The sequence below is a fragment of the Rhinatrema bivittatum genome, chromosome 3 (genome assembly GCF_901001135.1).
Source record: "Rhinatrema bivittatum chromosome 3, aRhiBiv1.1, whole genome shotgun sequence".
Taxonomy (NCBI): domain Eukaryota; kingdom Metazoa; phylum Chordata; class Amphibia; order Gymnophiona; family Rhinatrematidae; genus Rhinatrema; species Rhinatrema bivittatum.
This window is the reverse complement of record NC_042617.1, coordinates 480,474,487-480,498,470: the sequence shown is the minus strand read 5'-3', so window position 1 is coordinate 480,498,470 and position 23,984 is coordinate 480,474,487. Positions and strand designations below refer to the sequence as shown.

The window sequence follows — 23,984 nt, the reverse complement described above, 5'->3', positions numbered from 1 at the left end:
CTGAGCCTCCTGGGCCACTGCTCGATTCCTGGTTCCTCCTTGTTGGTCGATATAAGCTATCCTGGTTGCATTGTCTGACAAGATGCGTACTGCACAGCCAGTCAACCGAGGCAGAAATGCAATCAGCGTGTACCACACTGCCCTTGTCTCCAAATGATTAATAGGCTAGGACGTCTCTTCCTTGGACCATCACCCCCGAGATGACTGATCCTGGCAGACTGCTCCCTAGTTCGAGAGACTGGCATCTGTGTTAACCACCACCCAGTCTGGCACATCCAAGTCTACCCCGCGTCTCAACAGTTCTTGACCGAGCCATCATGAAAGACTGGACCTGGCGGGTTCCTCAAGCAATTGGGGGAGATGAAACTATTCTGACATAGAATCCCAATGGGAAAGGAGAGACCGCTGCAGAGGTCTCATATGCGCAAAGGCCCAAGGTACTAGCTCTAACATCAAGGCCATAGAGCCCAACACCTGGAGATAATCCCAGATCTTGTGTTCCTTCATTTCCAACAACTGGCACACCTGCTTCTGCAGTTTGAGTATACTATTTCCTGCCCTGGTGTCGAAGCGCATTCCCAAAAATTCCAGAACTTGAGATGGGTTGAGATGACTCTGCTATATTCACCACCCATCCCAGTGACCTCAACTGCTCCAAAACTAGAGCCACCGACTGGACTTCAAGGGCTTCCGACTTCACTCGGATGAGCCAGTCATCCAGATATGGATGAACCAAGATGCCTCTTTTTCTGAGTGCCGCCGCCACAACCACCATCACCTTGTTGAAATTCTTGGTGCCATTGCCAATCCGAACAGAAGGGCGCAAAATTGAAAATGTTTTCCAAGGATCATGAAGCGCAGAAACCTTTGGTGATCCGGATGGTCCTGAATATGCAGGTAAGCTTCAGTCAAGTCTAGAGATGCCAGGAACTCACCCATGTGCACTACTGCAATTATCGACTGCAGCATTTCCATTTGAAAACGAGGAACCTTGAGAGCGATATTCACCTTTTTTTTCTTTTTTTAAATCCAAAATTGGATGGAAAGACCCTTCCTTTTTCAGAGCTATGAAGTATATGGAATACTTTCCCATCTTTTGTTTTTCTACTGGAACAGGAGTTATGGCTCTCAGCACTTGTAAACCATTCCATGGTTTCTTGAACCACCTTTCTCTCGCCGATCAAAGCACAAGGGGACACTATGAACAAGTTCTTTAGTGAACGAGAGAATTCTAACAAGTAACCATCTCTTATCATGCTGAGGACCCACCGGTCTGCTGTGATTTTGACCCACTCCTCATAAAATAGATTCAAACACCCTCCAACTGGAAGAAGCAAGGAGTTAACCCGCGTTGCTTCATTGGGTGGACTTGGCTCCGCCAGAACCCTGGCTAAGACCCTCTCTGCCCTGCTTTCTACCTTACAAGGGCTGGTTCCAGGATTGCCGCCTCCCGGCACTTTGCCTCTGAAGCCCCGCTGAGGGCCTACCCTTCCAGAACCATCTGTTTGACTGAAACTGGGCCCACCCAGCAAAAGAACATCTGTTTCTTCTGGGCTTATCTTCTGGCAGCCTATGCCCCTTAGTGTCACCAAGACATTTTACAAACTCTGTCTTCACCAAACAGAAGCTTTCCCTTTGAAGGGTAAGGCTCCCAAACGAGACTTAAACCATACATCCACTAACTAGTTTCTTAACCAATGGATCCTTCTGGCTGCAACCACAGACATCATGACTCTTTAAGAAGTTCTGTTGAGGTCATATAAGGCATCTGCTACATAAGCTGCTGCTGCCTCCAGACAATCTGCCTGCTTGGCTTCTGATGGAGATAGCGATCTTGTAGCCTGTAACTGCTGCACCCAGCACAAACTGCACCCCACCATCAAAATACCAAGCACAGACACCTCGAATATCCTTTTGAGATGAATCTCCAACTTCCTGTCATGTATGTCCTTCAGTGCGGCTGAACCCATTACAGCAGGGGTGGGCAAGTCCGGTCCTCGAGGGCTGCAAACCAGTCGGGTTTTCAGGATACCCCTAATGAATATGCATGAAATAGATTTGCATATAACTGAGGCAGTGTGTATGCAGGTCTCTCTCATGCATTATTATTTTTATTTATTATTATTATTATTATTTATTTTATTTATTATTACCAATGTTCCTTGTACCGCCCTTGAGCAAATGTTGAAGTTACACTGTAAACCGATATGATTTGTATATTCTTACAGGAATGTCGGTATAGAAAAAATAAAAATAAATAAATAAATAAATAAATAAATAAATGCATATTCAATAAGGATATCCTGAACACCCGACTGGTTTGCAGCCCTCGAGGACCTGAATTGCCCACCCCTGCATTACAGGAATAGTAGTTTTCTTTGTGACCGCAGACACCGATGCATCCACCTTAGGGGTTGCCAACAACCCCAGGGTGTTCTCTGGCATTCTTGTCATTGCCCGGCCGACCTTCAGGCCCATCTCCAGAAAGTCCCACTCCCTAACTACCAGGGTTTGGGGTTTTTGGGGGGTTTTTGTTTTACAGAATTATGAAAAGGAAAGGCTTTTGCTGGACCTCTCATGCCATCTATGACTGGGTCCATTCCCTCTTGATCAGACTCTTCCTGAGGCACTTTGATGCTCAGCTCCTCAAGAGCTTGCAGAATTAAGGGCCCCAACTCCATCCGGATCCTGATCCTGCTCAGCTGGTCTATCATCAGTCCCCACTGGGTCCTTGACTAGTGTAGAGGGAGCCGAGAAACCAGGAACCTGTGTAGCTCCACTGTCAAAATCCTTGGAGTCAATCCCTGGACTGCCCAGAACGGCCCTCATTCCGAGAACTCTGGGCACCTTGCGCGGCCCCAGACCGCGCAAGGTGCCCAGAGGTCTCTTGTCCGGTCGTATACCACATGGCCTCGCTAAGGACCTATGACCAGCCAACTGGTGAGCCAAATATGCATCGTGCAGAAGCAGGACAAATTGAGTAGGAAAATGGAGTGGAACCCTGCAATCCCTGAGCAGGTAACTCCTCATCATCATTTGAATCATTCCCCCTGCTGTGCACATCACCCTGCCCCACCGTAGACAATGAGGGAGGGAGTCCTCACCTCCTGAACAAGCCTGGTGAGCCTCCGGCCCCAGACAAAATGGCCAAATTTCCCGCAGCCAGTGGGAGAGGGGCGACTTCCTTCAGAGGCACTCCCACACCTGAATGATGCTTCGGCAGCCTCACTGATGTGGCATTTACTGGTCCTGACCCACCCTTTTCGCTAGAGAGGCAGCGGGAACACAGTCCAGCTCACAACAATCAGGTGTGTGTATTGCTACAGGAGCGGCACAAAGTGCCGCGCTCCATCACCAGAGGAGCTGCCCCTTGAAATTGGGCCAGACCGCATGTTCAAGCAACCCCACTTGCGCAACATGGTAGTACAGAATAGCCACCCAGAAACCAACTTCCAGCAGAAAAAATGTCTTCCTGACCGCCGAAAACTTTGCCGCTCAACCTTGCTTGCTCTTTCCAACTCCTTCCCTTTTCTCTCTTTTTATTTTAAACTTTATTCAACGGAGTAAGAAGAAAGACAAGAAAAAAAAAGGTTACTTTCCTGACTGAAGCACTGAGCTGCTGCAGTTCACTTGTTCTCCTGGGGAGGGAAAGGGAGCTGTCCCCACCAGCTATTCCCCTTGACAGGTGGCCAACAACCCGAAACAGATAAGGATCCCCGACCCCCTGCTATTTCCACTCAATACTAGGAGGGATAGCCTCACCAGGGCCTAGCCACGTCCTAGGATCTTTCCTTTTTTTTTTTTTTAAATATCTATATATTCTTTCCTTCAGACTGCAGGGATAGCACTCTCTTCCATCTGCTGGAGACAGAGAAATGCTGAGGGACTGCAGGTGGCACTCTGGGTTATATGGCAGTGTCAGTTAAACTTTCTCTGTCTCCATCTGCTGGAAGGGAGGCATAATCCCAGGAGTCTGGTCTGATCCGGGTATGATCAGGAACTTAGTAAGGGTCTTTATTGACTAATTTGATTGTTTAAAAAATGTTCTTTGTTTTGATACCAGGTTACATGAACCCATGGTTTAGCAAGAGTTTTATTGTGTAGACCTAGCAGGATTTTTGGATCATTATTATAATGGTCCAGTAAAGGGAATTACAACTTGCAAAAAATGTATTTAACATAAAAAGCATATGTAGTACAGGACAGTCAATAAAATATAAATGATTAAGAATTTTTTTATTTGGTAATCAGAAACAAATCAGTCAACTTTATGATAAAAGGATAGTTACACAATGAGAGAAATTATTACAAACTGATTTTGATTTGAAAAAAAAAAAGCATTAAAGAATTTTTATTTACCTGTGCAACATCTAACAAATAGATCTGCAGGAAGAATGAAGATGCACTCCCTGCCACCTGGTTTGGGGCTCCTCCAACAGCATAGCATAATTTACTCAAGACACTGAGCTTCTTTTCCTTTCTGATCTGATAAAAAAAAAAAAAACAAGATATTGCCTTAAATATCCATTCTATCAAAGCAAATCCCTTTAAATTCTCTCGCTACACGTCATTGTATGGTTTGTCAACTTTACATATTGTAATGATCTTCATTGAACATTACCAGTTTTTATTGGATAGTTCCATGGAACATGGTGTTACATAACCTTTTACCCCCACTCCCCTGGCTCAAAGCTGGCTCATGTTGGGTAGTGACCCATAATCATTGCCATCTGAAAGTCATTCAGTAGCCTGTGTGAAATGAATAGGTGGCCTCATTCTGGTTCTTAGGAGACAGGTGACCACATCACTAAACAATCTACCATTACAAATTAGCACTAGTTGCCAAGCCTGGTTGGCAGGCTCAGCAGAGAAGTCAAAGACTGAAAGGACATGGAAACTGAATTACAGCCTCACCCCAAAAAATAGCCTTCCAGAAGAGGATGGAGATGCATTGAGGAAGCTTCCACTGCCACTACTCATGTTGTACATGTTGTATAAATTATTGGAGAATTTTGATTTCCAGTCTTGTTAATCTAGTACTTTTCATGAGCACTAAAATTCACTAGAAACTGTGTACTGGGAATACAACAGAACGCTGAATGTGAGTGATTAATGTTTAACTGAAATTCAAAAATGAAAATTCTACTTTTAGTTTCAAAATTGTCTCTTTTGTTGATGACACCAAACTGTCATTATTTATTTATTTATTTAAAAGATTTTTATACCACCTAACAAAGTTTCTAAGTGGTTTATAGATAAAACATTCATAAATAATGCAAGTAAGCAAACATTAAAAGCATAAAATAAAAACATATAAATAAACATTTAAACAAAGGTGGAAAATATAATAAAATGAGCATATTATTGTATACCTCTTTCATTTTTTCCAAAAATAAAAAAAATACATATACACAGTGAAAAAAGAAAAGGGCTAGAAGAAAAGAAAAAATGTTTTAAAAACAACTAGCATAAAATTCCTCTGGAAATGTACAACAACAAATACATATGGTTTTATTTACCTACAAATGGTTATATTTATCTAATTTCATGACTTAGCATGGTTGAAGTTTTACAGCTTATAATTGTTTTTTGAAATTACAGCTTTTAAAAAGGCAGCGTCTGATCAAGCAAGTTTTTGTACTGACAGGCGATGGTGCAAAGCTAGTATATTAAACTATGTGAGAGCTATTATATTAAATCATGCGAGTGCATTCTAAACACGGGAGTATAGTTGTAAATTTCGGATATAACATCATTGTATTTAATACAGGTTTTGAAAGTGGAGATCTATTGAAGGCAGTATCAAAGTTTGTCTTTCCGGTTGTCGTGTTCGATGAGAAGGCTGAATACTCTAAAGCATTTGAAATATACAAGGTCTTACATTCAATTTTTAGGAATACTCTGATAAGAAAGTAATGGTTGGTATCTTTTAAATGGTGACGGTGCACAGGGTGTACACACCTGCATATAAGAACATAAGAACATAAGAAATTGCCATGCTGGGTCAGACCAAGGGTCCATCAAGCCCAGCATCCTGTTTCCAACAGAGGCCAAAACCAGGCCACAAGAATCTGGCAATTACCCAAACACTAAGAAGATCCCATGCTACTGATGCAATTTATAGCAGTGGCTATTCCCTAAGTAAACTTGATTAATAGCCATTAACGGACTTCTCCTCCAAGAACTTATCCAAACCTTTTTTGAACCCAGCTACACTAACTGCACTAACCACTATATACTTATTTAAATAGGTATTATATCATATTTCATTTTATAGGTTACAGAGCTTGGACCTATGTACGATTGGCTTTTTGATAATTCATAACCAACAATGATCAAATCTGTCAACTTAAAGCACGTATAAGAAGATATCAATATCATGAGGATGCCAGCATAAAAGTTGCAATTTGTGGACACATATAAAATTTTCCCTGAAGAAGCCCTATCACATGGGCGAAACGGGTATCCCGTCGGGTTGTATGAATATTGTATTGATAATGTGTGATTTGTAAATTGCTAATGGTTAAAATTGTCATAGGTATTTTACCTGATATAAAACATCATAGACATTTAATGTATGTTATATATTGGGCATGTTGGGCATGTGAACATTGGGTGGTTATGGTGATGATATAAGTATTGCAGCATTCTGATTTTTATGAATAATTTTGGGATATATGGCATGAATGGTACGATTGGTATGGTGTGAGTGATGCGTTGTTGTTGGTTTTAATTTATGTTGTTTTCAGCACATAGAGAGCCTAATATAAGATATGAAATATATGTTTGAATAAAAATATTATACACATTTATTGATTGGCATTATAATTTGCCGAGTCCTCTGGTTCTATAGATTAGCTATTTTAAGCAACAGAGGTAATGCACATAGACTTATGACCTTAACATGAAATTAGGCATTTAAAAAATGCCATACTGGCTCAGATGAAAAGTCCATCAAACCCAGCATCCTGTCTCTGAAAGTGGCTATTCAAAGTCAAAGTTCTCAGCAGGATCCCAAAGAATAGGTCCAATCCTTCTTGTTCATAACCAGTGATAAGCATTGCCATTTCCAAGTCTACATGGCTAATAATGGTTTATAGACAATTCTTCCAGGAACTTGTCTAAACCCTTTTTAAACCAAGCTACACCAACTGCTTTCACCACATCTTCTGGCAACAAATTCCACAGTTTAATTGTGTATCGAATAAGAACATAAGAACATAAGAAATTGCCATGCTGGGTCAGACCAAGGGTCCATCAAGTCCAGCATCCTGTTTCCAACAGAGGCCAAAACCAGGCCACAAGAACCTGGCAATTACCCAAACACTAAGAAGATCCCATGCTACTGATGCAATTAATAGCAGTGGCTATTCCCTAAGTAAAATTGATTAATAGCCATTAATGGACTTCTCCTCCAAGAAGTTATCCAAACCTTTTTTGAACCCAGCTACACTAACTGCACTAACCACCTCCTCTGGCAACAAATCCCAGAGCTTTATTGTGCGTTGAGTGAAAAAGAATTTTCTCCGATTAGTCTTAAATGTGTTTCTTGCTAACTTCAAGGAATGCCCCCTAGTCCTTCTATTATTCGAAAGTGTAAATAACCGAGTCACATCTACTCGTTCAAGACCTCTCATGATCTTAAAGACCTCTGTCATATCCCCCCTCAGCCGTCTCTTCTCCAAGCTGAACAGCCCTAACCTCTTCAGCCTTTCCATGTTTCTGTTTCTAATTTTTAGTCCCTTATTCTGTATTATGTAAGGGTCAGTTTGTGCTCTGCATGTGTGACAGAGGTGTAATATTTTGGCTAGCGTGTAGTTTCTTTGCAGAGATTTGTAGTAATACATCTTGTTGTTTGCCCACTAGGTGGTGTATAACTGTTCTAGGGCCTGATGTAATGTTTGCCTTGCTGCCTTTTAATAAATAAGGTTGCTGCTGTTTGAATCCTGAGAGTTACTGCTGTTATGCATGATGAGTGGTATGAGTGTAAGCCCTTAGTGCTGTGACGTAATTGACACAGCCTTGTAAACGAACCTGCGAGGCCTATGCCAACAGCTGGCGAATGTGCCCTAGAGTGGGATAGACTGGAGCTTTCCCTATACCAGCCTCCTCCCCCACAAGTTGAGCCCTTAGGTTCTGGCAGCCAGCAGGACTTAGGAGGGTCCCAAGGGCGGTTGAGCTAGCGAGAGTCCAATAACAATCTGAGTTCAGAGGAGGTCAGGGCAGGCAGCAGACAGGAGATACCAGAAAAGGCCAAGGATTGGGGCAGGCGGCAAGCAAGTGTGTTCAGGTCCAAGTCCAAGGCAAGAGGTCAGTACCAGGAGATCAGGCCAAAGAATGGACAAGGACAGACAAGGAGAGACTGAATGAAGCAGCTGGGCAAGGCAAGATTGGATGAGGCAGGCTGGAAGGCAATACAAGGCTGGACAAGGCAAGCTGGGCAAGGGAAGACAAGACAAGGCAGGCTGAAAGGCAAGGACGCAGGAACAGGATCACTGGAGCAACACAGACTGCTACAAAGCAGAAGACCAGTTGCTGAGGTAGAGATGGAGAGTCCAAGGCGAGCTTAAATAGGCCAGGCCAGCTGATGTCTTCAAAAGGCGCTGTGGGGCATTTCCTGCCACAGGCCCTTTAAGAAGTGCTGTGTGCCATGTGCGCATGCCTATCGAGGCTCCGGGGAGGAGCAGGAGCATGGCAGCATCCAAGTGGCATTGGAGCCATGTGGAGAGCTGGACCCTGTTGGCAAGTGAGGCTAGTCATGGGCCTAACCTACAATCTGCCAAACGTAACATTATGGTATGTTATGGCAAGGTTCTAGGTGTTTGGGTTTTTTTTGTAGGGGTTTGTGTTTTGTTATAAAGTGTTTGGCAGTGGAGGGAGTTTATTTTGCTGTTACTGAGGTGACACCAGAATTTGAACATATTGTTTTTGCATGTTGGGTTGTAATATGAACTGTCCTTGTTTTGTTCTGCACCTTTTGCAAATCTTAACTTCTTATGATTTTTGATGTTTTATTGTAGTTATGATATACTCTGCATTTTTAAAAAGAGGATTCATAAAATAATACATTATTTGTTTTATTACATGATTGGATCTGATGTTTCTATTAAGTGTTCTTTGTTTACTTTTCACATGATATTGTATATTTATAAACTGCAATAAATATAAAATAAATTAATACAGATTAATAAGGCATTTTTAATGTTGGTAAGTGTTTGAAATAATAGAATTTAAAAAATTTTGAGGACTTCCGGTTATGCTTTGAGCAGGCTGGCTGTGTGCGGCTGAGCTCCCGCTGTAACAAAAATATTCTTTGAAATTATATAGATCAATAGTCCACAGCACCACAATTAGTTAATGTCTGAGGACTCCAGTCAAAGTTCAATTCCAGTTTTGTGAGCTGAACAAAGTGTTAAACTGAGAAAAGCAGCAAAAATGAAGGCGGCTGAATCAGCGCCCACTCTCTAATGATGAGCAGGAGATATCTTGGAGACGTTCTCTGGCTTTTCCACAGTGCCTCTCTCTGGCTCCACCACGCTGCCTTCCATGGGACAGTCTGTGCTGCTACCAACAGGCCACTGTCTCCATCTGGGCAATCTATATTGCCTTTCAGGCCAGGCTGTAATACTCCACCATGAGCTCTCACGCATAGCAGTCACAATCACTGCAGGGTCATTCACCTGGCATTCATTCTTTTCACTTTAATTTAGCTCTGCCTGTTCTTGCAATTCGGGCTTATCTTTTCCCACTTATTCCAGTAATGTGTTCACTGGTTCCATGCCTGGTTTTCCTGTCATCTCATCCATAGGTTCTGTTCTGGATCTAGCACATTTGCTATTCTTTTCTTCCTCTGTACCTTTGTCCCTTTAAAAGGGAAAGCACCCATCATACGATTTATACTGCTGCTGTGCTTTCTTTGTTTCCAAGTACACTTCTGTCAGCTTGGCAATTTGGGAAGCCCAGGTTGCTTCAAACTCTTTCTCAGCATTTGCCCAGAAAATCTGGTTCCTCATAGTACATTCTTGAGGTTGCAAGAGGCTTTGAACTACAGCTTGCATTTTGGCTTCCTTGTGCTCTAGTGTTGAGGAGGCTCCCTTTCTGCTGGAAGGCCATTTTTTGTTCACACACACACATAGCCAAATCTGGCAACTTTACTTTCTTCAGGAACACCCACAAACTTTCACAGCTAACTTTTGCTTCAGGCCCCAAAACACTGCTCTGTGATTAAGCACACACTTTTTTTTTTCTGTGCTCCTCCCTGAGCCTCTGTCGTTTAACTCTTCAGTGCTTTGTGCACAAGTAGGAGCATTGCTTCTTCTGCCCCAAACTGCTTCTATGGTAAGGTCATACACTATACACTTTCTTTCCTTATTTTCCTCCCCTGGAGACTTCGGTTTCTCTCTATGCAAAGCATAGAGCAGAAATCCCTGAACTGATACCAAATGTGGGCTAGCCAAGCCAAACCTCATAGGCTGGAGGCAGAAACCACACTAACTTCAGCCTTTCTTCATGGAAATTTCAACTTTATTATAATAAACAACATCTAAACATTAGTAGACTGCTTACCTTTCAGCAGTGTACTCTCATTTTAGCTTCCACCAGAGAGGATTCAGGAGTTAGCTTCTCCTGGAGATGTGAGTGTAGTGTATGGAAATTTTGTAGGCAGTTAATTAGTGGATATGAAAAGACAAATGTACACGAAGGTTGGAGTAGTGGAATGAGTAGAACTTAGAACTCACAAACCAGCTATAAGGTAATTTCCTGCATAACTAATATTAGGTTAGATGCAGAACTCGCCTACATAACAAAATTAGGTTAGTAACAGAAAAGCTGTAGCTTCACATGGAATAGTTGGATAGGAAGCCCAAAATATAGCATAAAAGCAGAGAGAATCAGGATGAAGATCAGATTCGGTAAGGAGAGCATCATTCGCCATCTGAAGACCTGAGACTGAATCTCTGGTACTGAGTTCCTATTTGTTCATGATACTGTCATGCATCTAGAAATGTGTGAGGGAAGTGTCACTGTAAATATTTTTGCACCTGCTACTGCTTTTTATATGCATATAACCTTTGGTATCTAAGTGAATATAAGAATTTATAACATAACCTGTGTTTTGTTTATTTGTCAGATGTCATAAGAACTGTTTTGTGCATATGTGATACAGAGAATATAACTTTCGTGGATTGCAAACTGGCTAAAAGACAGGAAACAGAGAGTAGGATTACATGGACAATTTTCTCAGTGGAAGGGCGTGGACAGTGGAGTGCCTCAGGGATCTGTATTGGGACCCTTACTTTTCAATATATTTATAAATGATCTGGAAAGAAATACGACGAGTGAGATAATCAAATTTGCAGATGACACAAAATTGTTCAGAGTAGTTAAATCACAAGCGGATTGTGATAAATTGCAGGAAGACCTTGTGAAACTGTAAAATTGGGCATCCAAATGGCAGATGAAATTTAATGTGGATAAGTGCAAGGTGATGCATATAGGGAAAAATAACCCATGCTATAATTACACAATGTTGGGTTCCATATTAGGTGCTACAACCCAAGAAAGAGATCTAGGTGTCATAGTGGATAACACATTGAAATCATCGGTTCAGTGTGCTGCGGCAGTCAAAAAAGCAAACAGAATGTTGGGAATTATTAGAAAGGGAATGGTGAATAAAACGGAAAATGTCATAATGCCTCTGTATCGCTCCATGGTGAGACCGCACCTTGAATACTGTGTACAATTCTGATCGCCGCATCTCAAAAAAGATATAATTGCGATGGAGAAGGTACAGAGAAGGGCTACCAAAATGATAAGAGGAATGGAACAGCTCCCCTATGAGGAAAGACTAAAGAGGTTAGGACTTTTCAGCTTGGAGAAGAGACGACTGAGAGGGGATATGATAGAGGTGTTTAAAATCATGAGAGGTCTAGAATGGGTAGATGTGAATTGGTTATTTACTCTTTCGAATAGTAGAAAGACTAGGGGGCACTCCATGAAGTTAGCATGGGGCACATTTAAAACTAATCGGAGAAAGTTCTTTTTTACTCAAAGCACAATTAAACTCTGGAATTTGTTGCCAGAGGATGTGGTTAGTGCAGTTAGTATAGCTGTGTTTAAAAAAGGATTGGATAAGTTCTTGGAGGAGAAGACCATTACCTGCTATTAAGTTCACTTAAAGAATAGCCACTGATGGCTGCATAGCAGGAGGCAGGAACGCTCGAGCTGTAATTTAGAATTTTATTACCTCAATATCTCGTTATGCCTGCGAAAAGAAAAGGTAAGGTAAGGATTTACCCCACCGAATCCTTACCACCGTTGACTCCGCTTGAAATTGATCGATTCCTGTCCGCTCCAGAAGTTCGGGGCACCGAGGAGCCTGTTGGGAATCCCTGTGGAAGAGAGCAGGGAGCTCTCTTGGAGGAAGCTTCCCTGAGCCCTGACCAGCGCGAACCTCCAGCTCAGTGCGACCCCAAGGCTGAACCAGCTCCGACGCTAACCGATGACGCGGTGGAGGCGACAGAGCAGGAGGGGGGCACTACCTCGGAGGATGTGCGCACTGTAAGCCCTCAGAACGCCGTTGAAGGAGCTGGCTCCGGCGAGAGAGGAGGAGAGACTGGGCTACAGAGCACCGAAGGAACAGAGAGAGAGGGGGTGCCTGTAGGAAATCAAGCCCGGAGGATATCTGAAGCTGGAGGTGAGTCTACGGTCATTCCACCTAGATCGCAGACTATAACATTGGAGAATATATGGGAGGTGATGGTGGGACTTGGGGCCTCCATGAATAGATTGGAAAAGAAAATGGACTCAGTTGCCCATAATTCTCAACAGAGAATAGATGAATTTCAAGAACAGATAACTCAAATTTCAAGTAAAATCGGCGTTGCAGAAAATAAGATTAAAGCGATACAAGAATTCAATGGGACAATCCTTAGAGATCAAATATCTTGCATAAGAAGATTGGAAGCTATTGAAAATAGCTCAAAACACCTAAACATAAGGATTTTAAATTTTCCTAAAATAGTGGGAGAAATCCCCTTTACCACATTAAAAAGATTTCTTACCGAAGCTCTCTCTTTTTTGCCTGAGAATTTGCCATCTATAAATTGTTGTTACTTTGTAAACAAGAGAGCCTCGGTTGGAGGAATAAATCAAGCAAATATTCCGGCTAATTTAACAAGCTTCCTGGAAAATTCAAGTACGGATGTTATAGAGAGAGGTACCCTCTTGGCATCCTTTATTTACAAGCAAGATGTAAATTCAATTATGAAAGCATATTTTAGGAAGTTTCCCTTGAATTATTACGATCAGCCGGTGAAGCTATTCCCTGATGTGGCCCAGGCCACTCAAATCAGGAGAAGAGAATTTCTTTCTCTTAGACAGAAAGCTATTGAATTAGGTTTCTCCTATGTTTTACGTTATCCATGTAAATGTATATTGAAAAAAGGCAACGAGGTATATGTTTTCTTTCAGTTTGATCAGTTAAAGAAATTTGTGGAGGCCAAGTTACCAACTACTTCCTCTCCAATATCTACCAATGTGTAAAGGGTAGAAATTCAGTTAAACTGGAGAAATATGCTATGTTAATGCCCTTTTTTCAATTTATAAATATATTTCCTATGATTTTCTCTTCTAAGTTTCACTTGCCTCCTACTCATAAGTTACTTTATATAAGGGCTATTGTGAATGTGCAATAACAATAATTCATTATTTTAATATGTTGGTGAGGTTTAGATTATAGGAAGGATATTATACGATGAAATACTTATGTAAATGACAACATATGTTATAAATATGATTTATTTTTTCTTGATTTGTAATGAAAAATCTGATAAATAAAGAATTTAAAAAAAAAAAAGAATAGCCACTGCCATTAGCAATGGTAACATGGAATAGACTTAGTTTTTGGGTACTTGCCAGGTTCTTATGGCCTGGATTGGCCACTGTTGGAAACAGGATGCTGGGCTTGATGGACCCTTGGTCTGACTCTCCCCGGGTGTTGCCTATCTCTTAACACCCGCTGACCCATGTTGAACCACTGTGGAAACCTCCTCCACTTCGCCATACTTTGAAGGCTCGTGCCCCACTCTCAGGGCACCCATTTCAGGGAGCCCTTCCCGGTTCAAAGGAAAGGGAACTCTCCCGGGTGTAGCCTATCTCTTAGTATCCGCTGACACTTGTTAAACCGCTGTTTATATGGAAACCTCCTTCGCCTCGGCCATCAAAATTCTCGTTTGCATATCTACTATGTCCACCAGATTTTAAAAGACCAGCGAGAGCTCACTAGATGCCAATGGAACCACCACACTCTACGGGCGAACCCATTCTAGGGAGCCCTTTCCTGCACAAAGGAAAGGGAACTCTCCCTGGGGTTCTTGATTGAATATTTGCTACTACCACCAAGATCTGCACCCGCAGCAGCTCCACCCCTCCCAGGCATAGTTCATCATGTTTCAGATCCTAGCGTGCGTGTTAGACTCCTTGGTCCGTGTTTCTAGGGGTGTGCATTCGTTTTGAACTTAAATGTAAAACGCAACTTTTTTTTTTTTTTTAACTTAAAAAAGTGATGAGGCGTAAACGATCGGATTTCCAACGTATTCAACATAGCTATGTTGAATACGTTGGAAATCGCGATTGTTGATCTAAATAAAAATTTAAACCCCTCACCCTCCTTAATCCCCCCCCCCCCAAGATTTACCAAAACTCCCCAAGCTGGCCAAAAGTTCCGTGAGGGTCCGGGAGCGGACGCGCGGGGAATCACGTGACGTCCGCGTCACTCCGACGTGACGCCGACGTCACGTGGTCCATCGCGGTTCCACTCCCGGACCCCTCGTTGGGCCCAAAAGGCACTTTTGGCCAGCTTGGGGGGGTCAGGAGGGTGAGGGGTTTAAATTTTTATTTAATCACTCTGACGTGACGCCGACTTCACGTGCTCCTTGCAAAGGAGTTCAGAAATGGCGTCCTGACCCCGCTGGACCACCAGGGAGTTTTGGTAAGTCTTGGGGGGGGGGATTAAGGGTGAGGGGTTTAAATTTTTATTTGCACATATGGACATAGACTCAACATGGAATTCTCCATATGTCCATATTGACTGCAAATGACCCCCCCTTTCGACTTATGGACTTATGAACTTAAACTTTTGGTCTGCACATCTCTACGTGTTTCAAGACGGATCGGGTGGACAGTACGCCCCGGTTTTACAGCCGCACCGCATGCAGGGGGCCCCATCCCCCTTCACCCCGCTCCCCTCTTCTTGGGTTCTATCTGAGAAGCTTGTTTGCTGTTTGAGCTCTCGCAGAGTGTCTCAAATCTTTATTCAATTGCTATTGCTAGTTTGCTACAATTAATTTTCTATTGCTGAAAAAGATATTTTTTCTTTTTAGCTGCTGTGCCTGCCAGGCAGCCAGGCTTTTTTTTTACTGCACTTTTTTTTTTTTATTGAACTAGTTGTTGACTATTGGTCTCATGCCGGTATTTAGATTTACCACCCACTTTTGGCTGCATTCACAAACAACCCAACTTCGAGAAGTCCTGGTCCCGGCGCGCTGGGGACCACTACTACCGGCCTAACACCATCCGTGGGCTGAACCTCGTCTTGTCTTGCCTCCTTGTCTTTCCCCTATCAACACCACAGCGACCTGACTACCTCAGCTCTGCCAGCCTGTCTTGCCCCTATCAAAACCACAGCGACCTGACTACCTCAGCTCTGCCAGCCTGTCTTGCCCCTATCAAAACCACAGGGGCCAGACTACCTCCGCTCCGCCAGCCTGTCTTGCCCCTATCAACTTTCTGCCATTCTGCCTTGTTGCAATACACGAGACGACTCACTCTACTCCTAGTGGTGTTCTTGCCACTATCATGGTTCCTCAGTGTGTTGGTGCTAGTCTTTCTGCTGCTTTGTCCCTTTATTGGCGCCTTGTGGTTTTTTCTGACACTCTTTCTGCTTGCTATGTTCCCTTTTCATTGTGTTGTAGGATGTTGATGCCACTTGTCTTGCCACTTTGCCTGTCGTGCTGCCTTTGAGGGTTCATGCAACTGTTATCGGTGCTCTCTTTTGAAGCTGTGGTGTGTTTTTGACACTCTCGCTGCTGCTTTGCACCTCTGTTAAAGCACTCTTGCCACTCCTGATACCTCTTTGACCCTTTACAGTGCCTTAGGCTATTCGTGCCACTTTGGTGCCACTTTACCACAGTCTAAGTACCTTGGAGCTCTTTTCTCATTCTAATGATTGCTCCCCAGAAGTTTCATCAGAATTGATAAGAAAACCCCAATTCTGCAGCCAAAAATAGACTGCAAATACTTCCCCCATTGACTTTAATGGCAAACGAAAAATGAATGAAACTAATACACAAATTGGTTTTTTCCCCTATGAAACTAATGAAATGAATTTGGGTCCCAGCGAAATGAAGAACAAAATGAAAAGAATTTTTTTCCTTCTGCACATGGCCAGGCCACAGAAAGAGGATACTGGGCTTGATGGACTTTTGATCTGACCCAGTTTGGCAAATATGATGTTCTTATATTTGAATGTAGTGTACTTGTTTTTCAGTAAGGCCTTTGACACTGTTCTTCATAAATGACATAAATACCTACAGTACCTGAATGTAAACCGGTGTGATATCTCAATTGAGATCGAATGTCGGTATATAAATAAATAAAAAAAATACATTGAGAGTTGGTATAAGCCCTAATATGACTGACTGGATTAGAAGCTGGTTAAGTTGGAGGCAACAAAGGTAGTGGTAAATGGAGATAATTCTGAGGAGTAGCATATGCAGCAAGCAGGGATTAGTCCTTGGACCATATCTTTTCAATATTTCATAAGAGATATTGTAGAAGGGCTATTGGGAAAGACTGGTCTTTTTGCAGATGTTAACAAAAGTCTGCAAAAGGTAGAAACCCAAGATGATACAGTAAACACAAGGAAGGATCTAGTGAAGCTTAAGGAACAGGCTAGAGTCTGGCCGCTAAGATTTAATTCTTATGTCTCAGATGTGATCCCTTGGGCTGTAGCATTGTTGACACAGCCTAGCAGGTGAACCCATTAGGCCCATGTTGACAGCAGGTGAATTTTCTCTTACAAGGACTGATTCTAGGACTTCACCTATATGAGTCCCATTCCCTTCAGGTTAAGCCTTTGGGTTCCAGGGGCTGGCAGGGCTTAGGCGAGAGTCCTGTAAGGAATAGTCAGATGGAGTCTAGAAGCGGGAAGAGGTAAGGGATGGCAGAGAGTACACGGTGTCCAGATCCAAGCCATGGTCAGGGCAAGCAACAGGCAGAAAAGTAGTCAGGTCCCTAACAAGGTTCAGAACCAGGAATCAGGCAAAGACAGACAGACAAGATGAAAACAAGACACTGGGGATCAAGACACAAGCTGTCAAGGTAAGGCAAGACAGGGCAATAACAAGGCAGAGCAAGGCAGGGTAACAAGGAGGCAAGGTAAAGCACAGAGACAGCAAACAATACTCATTGCAAGGCAAGGAGGACCTGTTGCTGTGGCAAGGCTTGGAGCGTGGCTGGGGTTTACATATATCCAGCCAATTGACATCATCTCTGAGTGCTGGGTTTCAGTTTACTGCTGCAAGGCCTTCAAGAGTTGGAACGCCGCATGTGCGCAAGCCTAGGGAGACCCAGCGGCATGGTGGAATCTCGGCTGCATTGGTAGTATTTGGGGGTAAGTGGAGCCAGTCACTGGACTTCTCAAGGCTGGGCAAAACATTACAGTACCCCCCAAGCCCCCTCCCCAATGTCCTAGGCTTAGGCTTATGTGGGAAGAGGCAATGGAACTCTCGGGTGAGAAGGGGAGCTTGGATGTCTGAAACTGGTACTCACAAATTTTCTTTGGGGCCAAACCTCTTCCAAGATATGAGGTAGTGGAGTTTGCTTTGGATGTATTTAGAGTTGAGGATTACCTGGACTTCAAACTATGCATCCTCCTCTGAATTAATCTCTATGGATTTGGGAGGAGATTGCGAGGGCCATGCTACTGATGCTAGTAATAGCAGTGGCTATTTTCTAAGTCAACTTAATTAATAGCAGGTAATGCCTTCCATATTCATCCATCAAACCCCTCCAAATGCTACAGAACTCTGCAGCCAGAATCCTTACCAATACGAATAAAAGAGATCACATCACCCCCATTCTCAAGCTCCTCCACTGGCTGCCTATAAAGCAAAGGATCCTATATAAAGTACTCACCGTAATTCATAAATCCATTCACAATATCTCTCCTCTTCAATTATGTAACCAACTACGCCCTCACTCCTCCTCTAGACCCATCAGAGGAGCATATAAAGGCACACTCTATGTACCTTCAACAAAATCCTCGCATTATAAACGTGCCATATCTACAGCAGGCCCCATTCAATGGAATGCGCTCCCACCAGACATTCGGCTTGAGCTCTGCCACTCTTCATTCAAAAAAAAACTTAAAACCTGGCTCTTTAGCCAAGCTTTTCCAGGACCATGATCATCATTTTTTCCCCTCCAACCAGCAAGAGCATATCTTCTTCACAAACCCCCATTTTCCATACCACTACCTACTTCGGTATCTAATCTCTTGCTGCAGGACACTTGAGACTTTCTCACTTATACGTTATAATTTTTATGCTCAATAAGACCTGTCAACTTAATTGTTTAAGTCTTTTTCTTTTCTTTCCTTTATCTTTTGGTCATCAATGTTACAACGTTATTGTTAAATTTTGAACTTATGTACTCTGTTCCAAGTTTCATAACCTTGTTCTATGTAATGCCTTTTGGCAATTTTCATGTTCTGTTTCAATGTAAACCGATGTGATCTTTATTTCATATAGGAACACCGGTATATAAAAATCTAAAAATAAAATAAATAAATAATGGACTTCTCCTCCAAGAACTTATCCAATCCTTTTTTAAACCCAGCTACACTAACTTCATTAACCATATTCCCTGGCAACAAATTCCAGAGTTTAATGGTCCGCTGAGTGAAAAAGAACTTTCTCCGATTAGTTTTAAATGTGCCGCATGCTAACTTCATGGAGTGCCCCCTAGTCCTTCTATTATCCGAAAGAGTAAATAACCGATTCACATTTACCCGTTCTAAACCTCTCATGATTTTAAACATCTCTATTATATCCCCCCTCAGCCGTCTCTTCTCCAAGCTGAACAGTCCTAACCTCTATAATCTTTCCTCATAGGGGAACTGTTCCATCCCCTTTATCATTTTAGTAATATTGTGTGTAACCTCTCCTATGTGAAGTTAGCTTCAATAAACTTCAGAGAATTATATTAAGCTACTGCCTTGGTGTGCAATATGTCATTTTAAGTTATGGCAAAAGGTCACGTGATTGGAAGATGAATCTTAATTTTGGCAAAGGAGAGAGAATGAGTATAAACCTGCCCCAACCTCCTATCTTAATGAAAGTCACCCAGTAAGTAACTTTAACCAATAACTTCCTTGCCTAAAAGGTTGCAGTGTCAGCATCACCTCCAGGAGAAGCCTCAGCGCTGCCACCGCTACAAAGAAACCTGCTACAGCAGTATTCGAGGATAAGTTTCCGTCAGATCCAAACAGGCATCACCCTAAGGACATGCCACTAAGGGGCACCATGCCACACTCTCCAATCAACCCTAGGCTTGGCCTGCATCTTCAGGGGCAACAGCCAGCAAACTGCCCCAAGCTGCGCAATAGAGGCAGAGGCTGAGCAACTAGTGTCATTTCTGATGCGAAGTAACTCAGTAGCAGTAGATGAGACCTGACCATGCTCATTGAATATCTGCCAGAATTGTTTCAAGAAGTTGTCCAGATTCTCCACCAGGGGGTCGTTCTGTTTCTTTAGAGGTGAGGCCCAGGCTAGGGCAGGAGAGAAAGCATAAACATTACCTTGGCTCAATCCCAGGGGAAGCTGGTGGTCTGTAGATCAACGTGCATCCTGAACTGGTTAATAAAGCCTCTGCAGGCCTTAGGATCCCCTTCAAACCTGGGTAGAGGTGGTAGATGTGGCATGGGTCCCAGATGCCGAGTCAGTATGGCTGGAGGAGGTGCCAAACAGGTGCAGGTACCTGAACCTCAATAGAATCCATTCAGGTCACAAGGTCTTGGAGTATGGTGGCCATACGATGGAGCTGGTCTTGCTGCTGCTAGACCTGGAGAGCCAACCCGGAGATAGCCTGAGCCAGGTACAAGTGTACTGAACTCATGGCCTCAGCAATCTATAATGGATGAGAGCCCTTGGGCTGTGGCATGGTTGATGTAGCCTAGCAGGCAAACCCATTAGGCCCATGTCAACAGCAGGTGGACTCTCTCTTACAGAGATTGGCTCAAGGGCTTCACCAATATCAGCCCTGTTCCCCACAGGTTGAGCTTTTGGGTTCCAGGGGCTGACAGGGCTTAGGCAAGAGTCCTGTAAGGAATGGTCAGACAAAGACAAGTATTGGGCAGAGGTCAGGGCTGGCAGTGAGCAAAGTGTGCCCAGGTCCAGGCTAACATTGGGGCAAGCAGAAGAATAGTCAAGTCCATCACTAGGGTCAGAAACAGAAGTCAGGCAGCGACAGACAGACAAGATGAAGACAAGGAACTGGGGAACAAGACACAAGCAGGGCAAGACAAGGCAACAACAAGACAGAGCAAGGCAGGATAAAAAGGAGACAAGACAAGGCAAAGTAAACACAGAGACAGCAAGCAACATGCACTACATGGCAGAAGGACCTATTGCTGAAGCATGACTTGGAGTGCGAATAGGGTTTAATTCCCAGCTACATGACATCACTGAGTGCCAGTGGTTCTGTTTCCCACCACCACAGGGCCTTCAAGTGTTGGCACGCACCTAGAGAGGTCTAGAGGTATGGTGATGTCATGGCCATGTTGGCAAAGTTCAGGGATATGTGCGGCCAGTTACGGAACTTCCCATGGCTGACTAAAATGTTACATCTAAAAAATACAGAGCTATGCATTTGAGCTGCAAAACCCAAGGAAGCAAAATAGTATTGGGGAAAACTTCTTCTATGTACGAAACAAGAATGAGAACTGGGGGTGATCAATTCTGATGATCTCAAAGTGGATAAACAAGTGGATAAAGTGATGGCAAAAGCCAGAAAGACATTTGGATGACTAAAGAGATGAATGGTTAGCAGAAAAAAGGAGGTGATATTGCCCTTACATAAGTCCCTAGTGAGACCTCACTTGGAATACTGTGTACAGTTCTAGAGACCACATCTTAATAAGGATATAAACCAGATGGAGTCAGACTACAGTGTAGCTACTAACATGATCAGTGGTCTTCGCTGTTAAGCATATGGGAACAGACTTAAAGATTTACACTGTATACCCTAGAGGAAAGGCAGAGTAAGAGATACGTTAGTGTTACGACTGTCGCTGCCCGACGTCTCCACTCTGCCCTCCTTACCTCTTTGGCGACTCCTCCCGCGGTTGATGGATCTGGCTGCCGCGGCGTCTGCCTACCGTCCTCTCCAGCGTCCCCGGTCCGGCTTGGGCGCTGCATCCCGCCATGTTGTTCAGCTACCATAGGGCACGCGCACCGCGTGGCCCTGCTTCTTATTCCTTCTTTGGCGTGATCTTCAGAGGCGTCCCCCTGTGATGACATCGCGCATCCCGGATACAAAAGCCTACTCTATTTGCTAGCTAATCAAGTTAGCAAGGTGAAGGGACTCCTTACGGATGAGATTTGCTCTCCGTACCTAGCTACTCTGCCTTTCCTTAATTGGACTTACTCTATCGGAGTAGCCCCTCCTTGGGGGCCTCTCTCTCTTCTTTCAGGTCGCTATCTGGAACCGGTACTCGCTCCTCGAGGGCCCATGTTCCCGGACTCGCTGCCTGAGCTCACTTCTGCTTGGAAGAAACCACTGCCTTTACCATCAGTGAGTTACCATCTATATTCTCTCAGAGCTGTTCCCTGGAACCAGGTACTTGCTCCTCGAGGGCCTGCCTCTATTCCAGCTTCTGTGTTACCTTCCGGGAGTAACCGCTGTGTGAGTAATCAACCGAGGCTCTATACCAGAACCCTGTGTATGCTCCACTGTACTCACTATCTCAGTTTCTTTCCACTACATCACAGCTATTGAGGGACTGTTGTTCCAGTGTCCTGAGGGACTACAAGCCCAGCCGGGCTTCATCTCTACTCACTACTGCCACCTCTGGTGTCTTCTCAACTCTGTTTAATAAAAGATAATTCTGTATTGTGTATCCTAAAGCTGAGTTTGACTTGTGGCCCCTCACGGGACTTCCCCCTGTGGGCGTGGTCATCTGCCACAGTGTCCAAGGGTCCACCCAAACAAAACCTTGCAAACAATAATAGTTAGAGACATTCAAATACCCCCAAGGTATCAATACAAAGGAGGCAGGCTTCCTTCAACAGAAAGGAAGTTCTTGAAATAGGGGTCATTTGATGAAGGTAAAAGAGAATAGACTCAGGAGTAATTTGAGGAAATATTTCTTTACAGAAAGGGTGGTGGATCATTGCAACAGCCTCCCAGTGGAGGTGGTGGAAATAAGGACAGTATTGAATTCAAAAAAGCATGGGATAAGCACAGGGGATCTCTGAGGGAATTGGAGGAATTGTAGAGCTGAGCAATTGGTGTGGATGGGCAGACTAGATAGGCCTTGTAGTCTCTTTCTGCCATCATTTTTCAGTCTAGTAAATAATTTAGAATGGGTAGGAATTCTGAAACTAGGAAATGTATGATACTTTGATGCCGGTGTACTAAGGGGTGCCAAATTTCACAAAGTTCACTTTGCATACAAAAATGGCAAATAATGGCAAACAGTGCACATTATTTGCAATAAGGCACACTGTTTTCCCTTTTAACACACTAAGTGACTTTGCAAAATTTTTTGGTTTCATAAATAAATTTTCATAGTTTTATATTCATAAAAATATATTTAAATTGATGAATCGCTGCGATGCAAAATTATGCAAAGCGGCTCATTAACTATTAGTTCATAGTGAAATTATGGGTGAAATTGGTTTCATAACAGTAACGTGCAAAAACTTTAACTATGGTGTAGTTAAAGTTTTTTTCAAAATTTCCTGGAGAAATACTATTTTTCTATGAGCTTATTTGCATATTAGTGCTATAGAAAAATAGCATGAGTAGTTAATTGGCTTTACTATCAACAGTGGTGTGCGGAACCAAAAATAATTATTCTCTGGAATGTAATCTGCTCTCAAGTGCCTAAAAGTGGAATAGAAATCAATTAAATATAATAAAATATGTATTTGGAACCAGTTTACAAGTACTTGGGTTCTGATCAGATGTTAAAACCATGGAATGGTGGCTTAATGAGACCCCTTTACAGATTGTTAACCAGAGGTGAGCACCTACTTAGATGTATAACATTAGGGGCCCCATCTTAGAAATTTCCAAATCAACCATGACCTCACAGAGCTTGTAATTTTTCAAACCTTGAAGTCAAAGTAATAAAAGAGAATAAAGCCACAAGGAAATGGTCAACTACGAACATTAAAAGTTGTGAATGGGGGACTGCTGAGAGCTCCTAACACTAAATTAAAATCCCATCTACAAACTGGAAGCCTGTAGATGGTTTTCATTTTCAAAATCACTTTTAGGATTCCCATCACTTTTGTGTTCATCCATATTGATCTTCCATTAAACTTTATGTTTTACTTCACTACCTGCTGATGCTTGTACCATTAGTGCAGTAAGGCTTCAACAAATATGCAACCTTTTTTTAAAAAGAAATCCAGGACCTAAGGGATAGACAAAATTTAATATAGGGAAATACCATTTTGCCAGTTCCAGGGGGAAAGAAGAGTTCTGCAAACTGTGATAGACTTCTAAAACTGATTATGTTTTCTATATAGCAGAGTTGGGCTAGATTATTTATTTATTTATTTATTTATTTATTTACCATTTTTATATACCGGGATTCATGCGAATTCGCATATCATCTCGGTTTACATTGTAACTGAAAACAAGCATGAGAGAATGCTAATTACATAGAACAGGGAATAAAACTTGGTACAGTA

At 42.9% G+C, this 23,984-nt stretch overlaps 1 protein-coding gene across 4 annotated transcripts in view; it reads right to left on the bottom strand.

Moving 5' to 3' along the window:
* Positions 1-23,984, bottom strand: part of MFSD2B (major facilitator superfamily domain containing 2B) — a 133,841-nt gene that overhangs the window by 103,041 nt on the left and 6,816 nt on the right. For all 4 annotated transcript variants that reach the window (XM_029596006.1, XM_029596007.1, XM_029596005.1 and 1 more), the window contains exon 2: positions 4,360-4,485. In XM_029596006.1, coding sequence (XP_029451866.1) covers positions 4,360-4,485 — 126 coding nt within the window. The remainder of the gene's footprint in view (positions 1-4,359; positions 4,486-23,984) is intronic.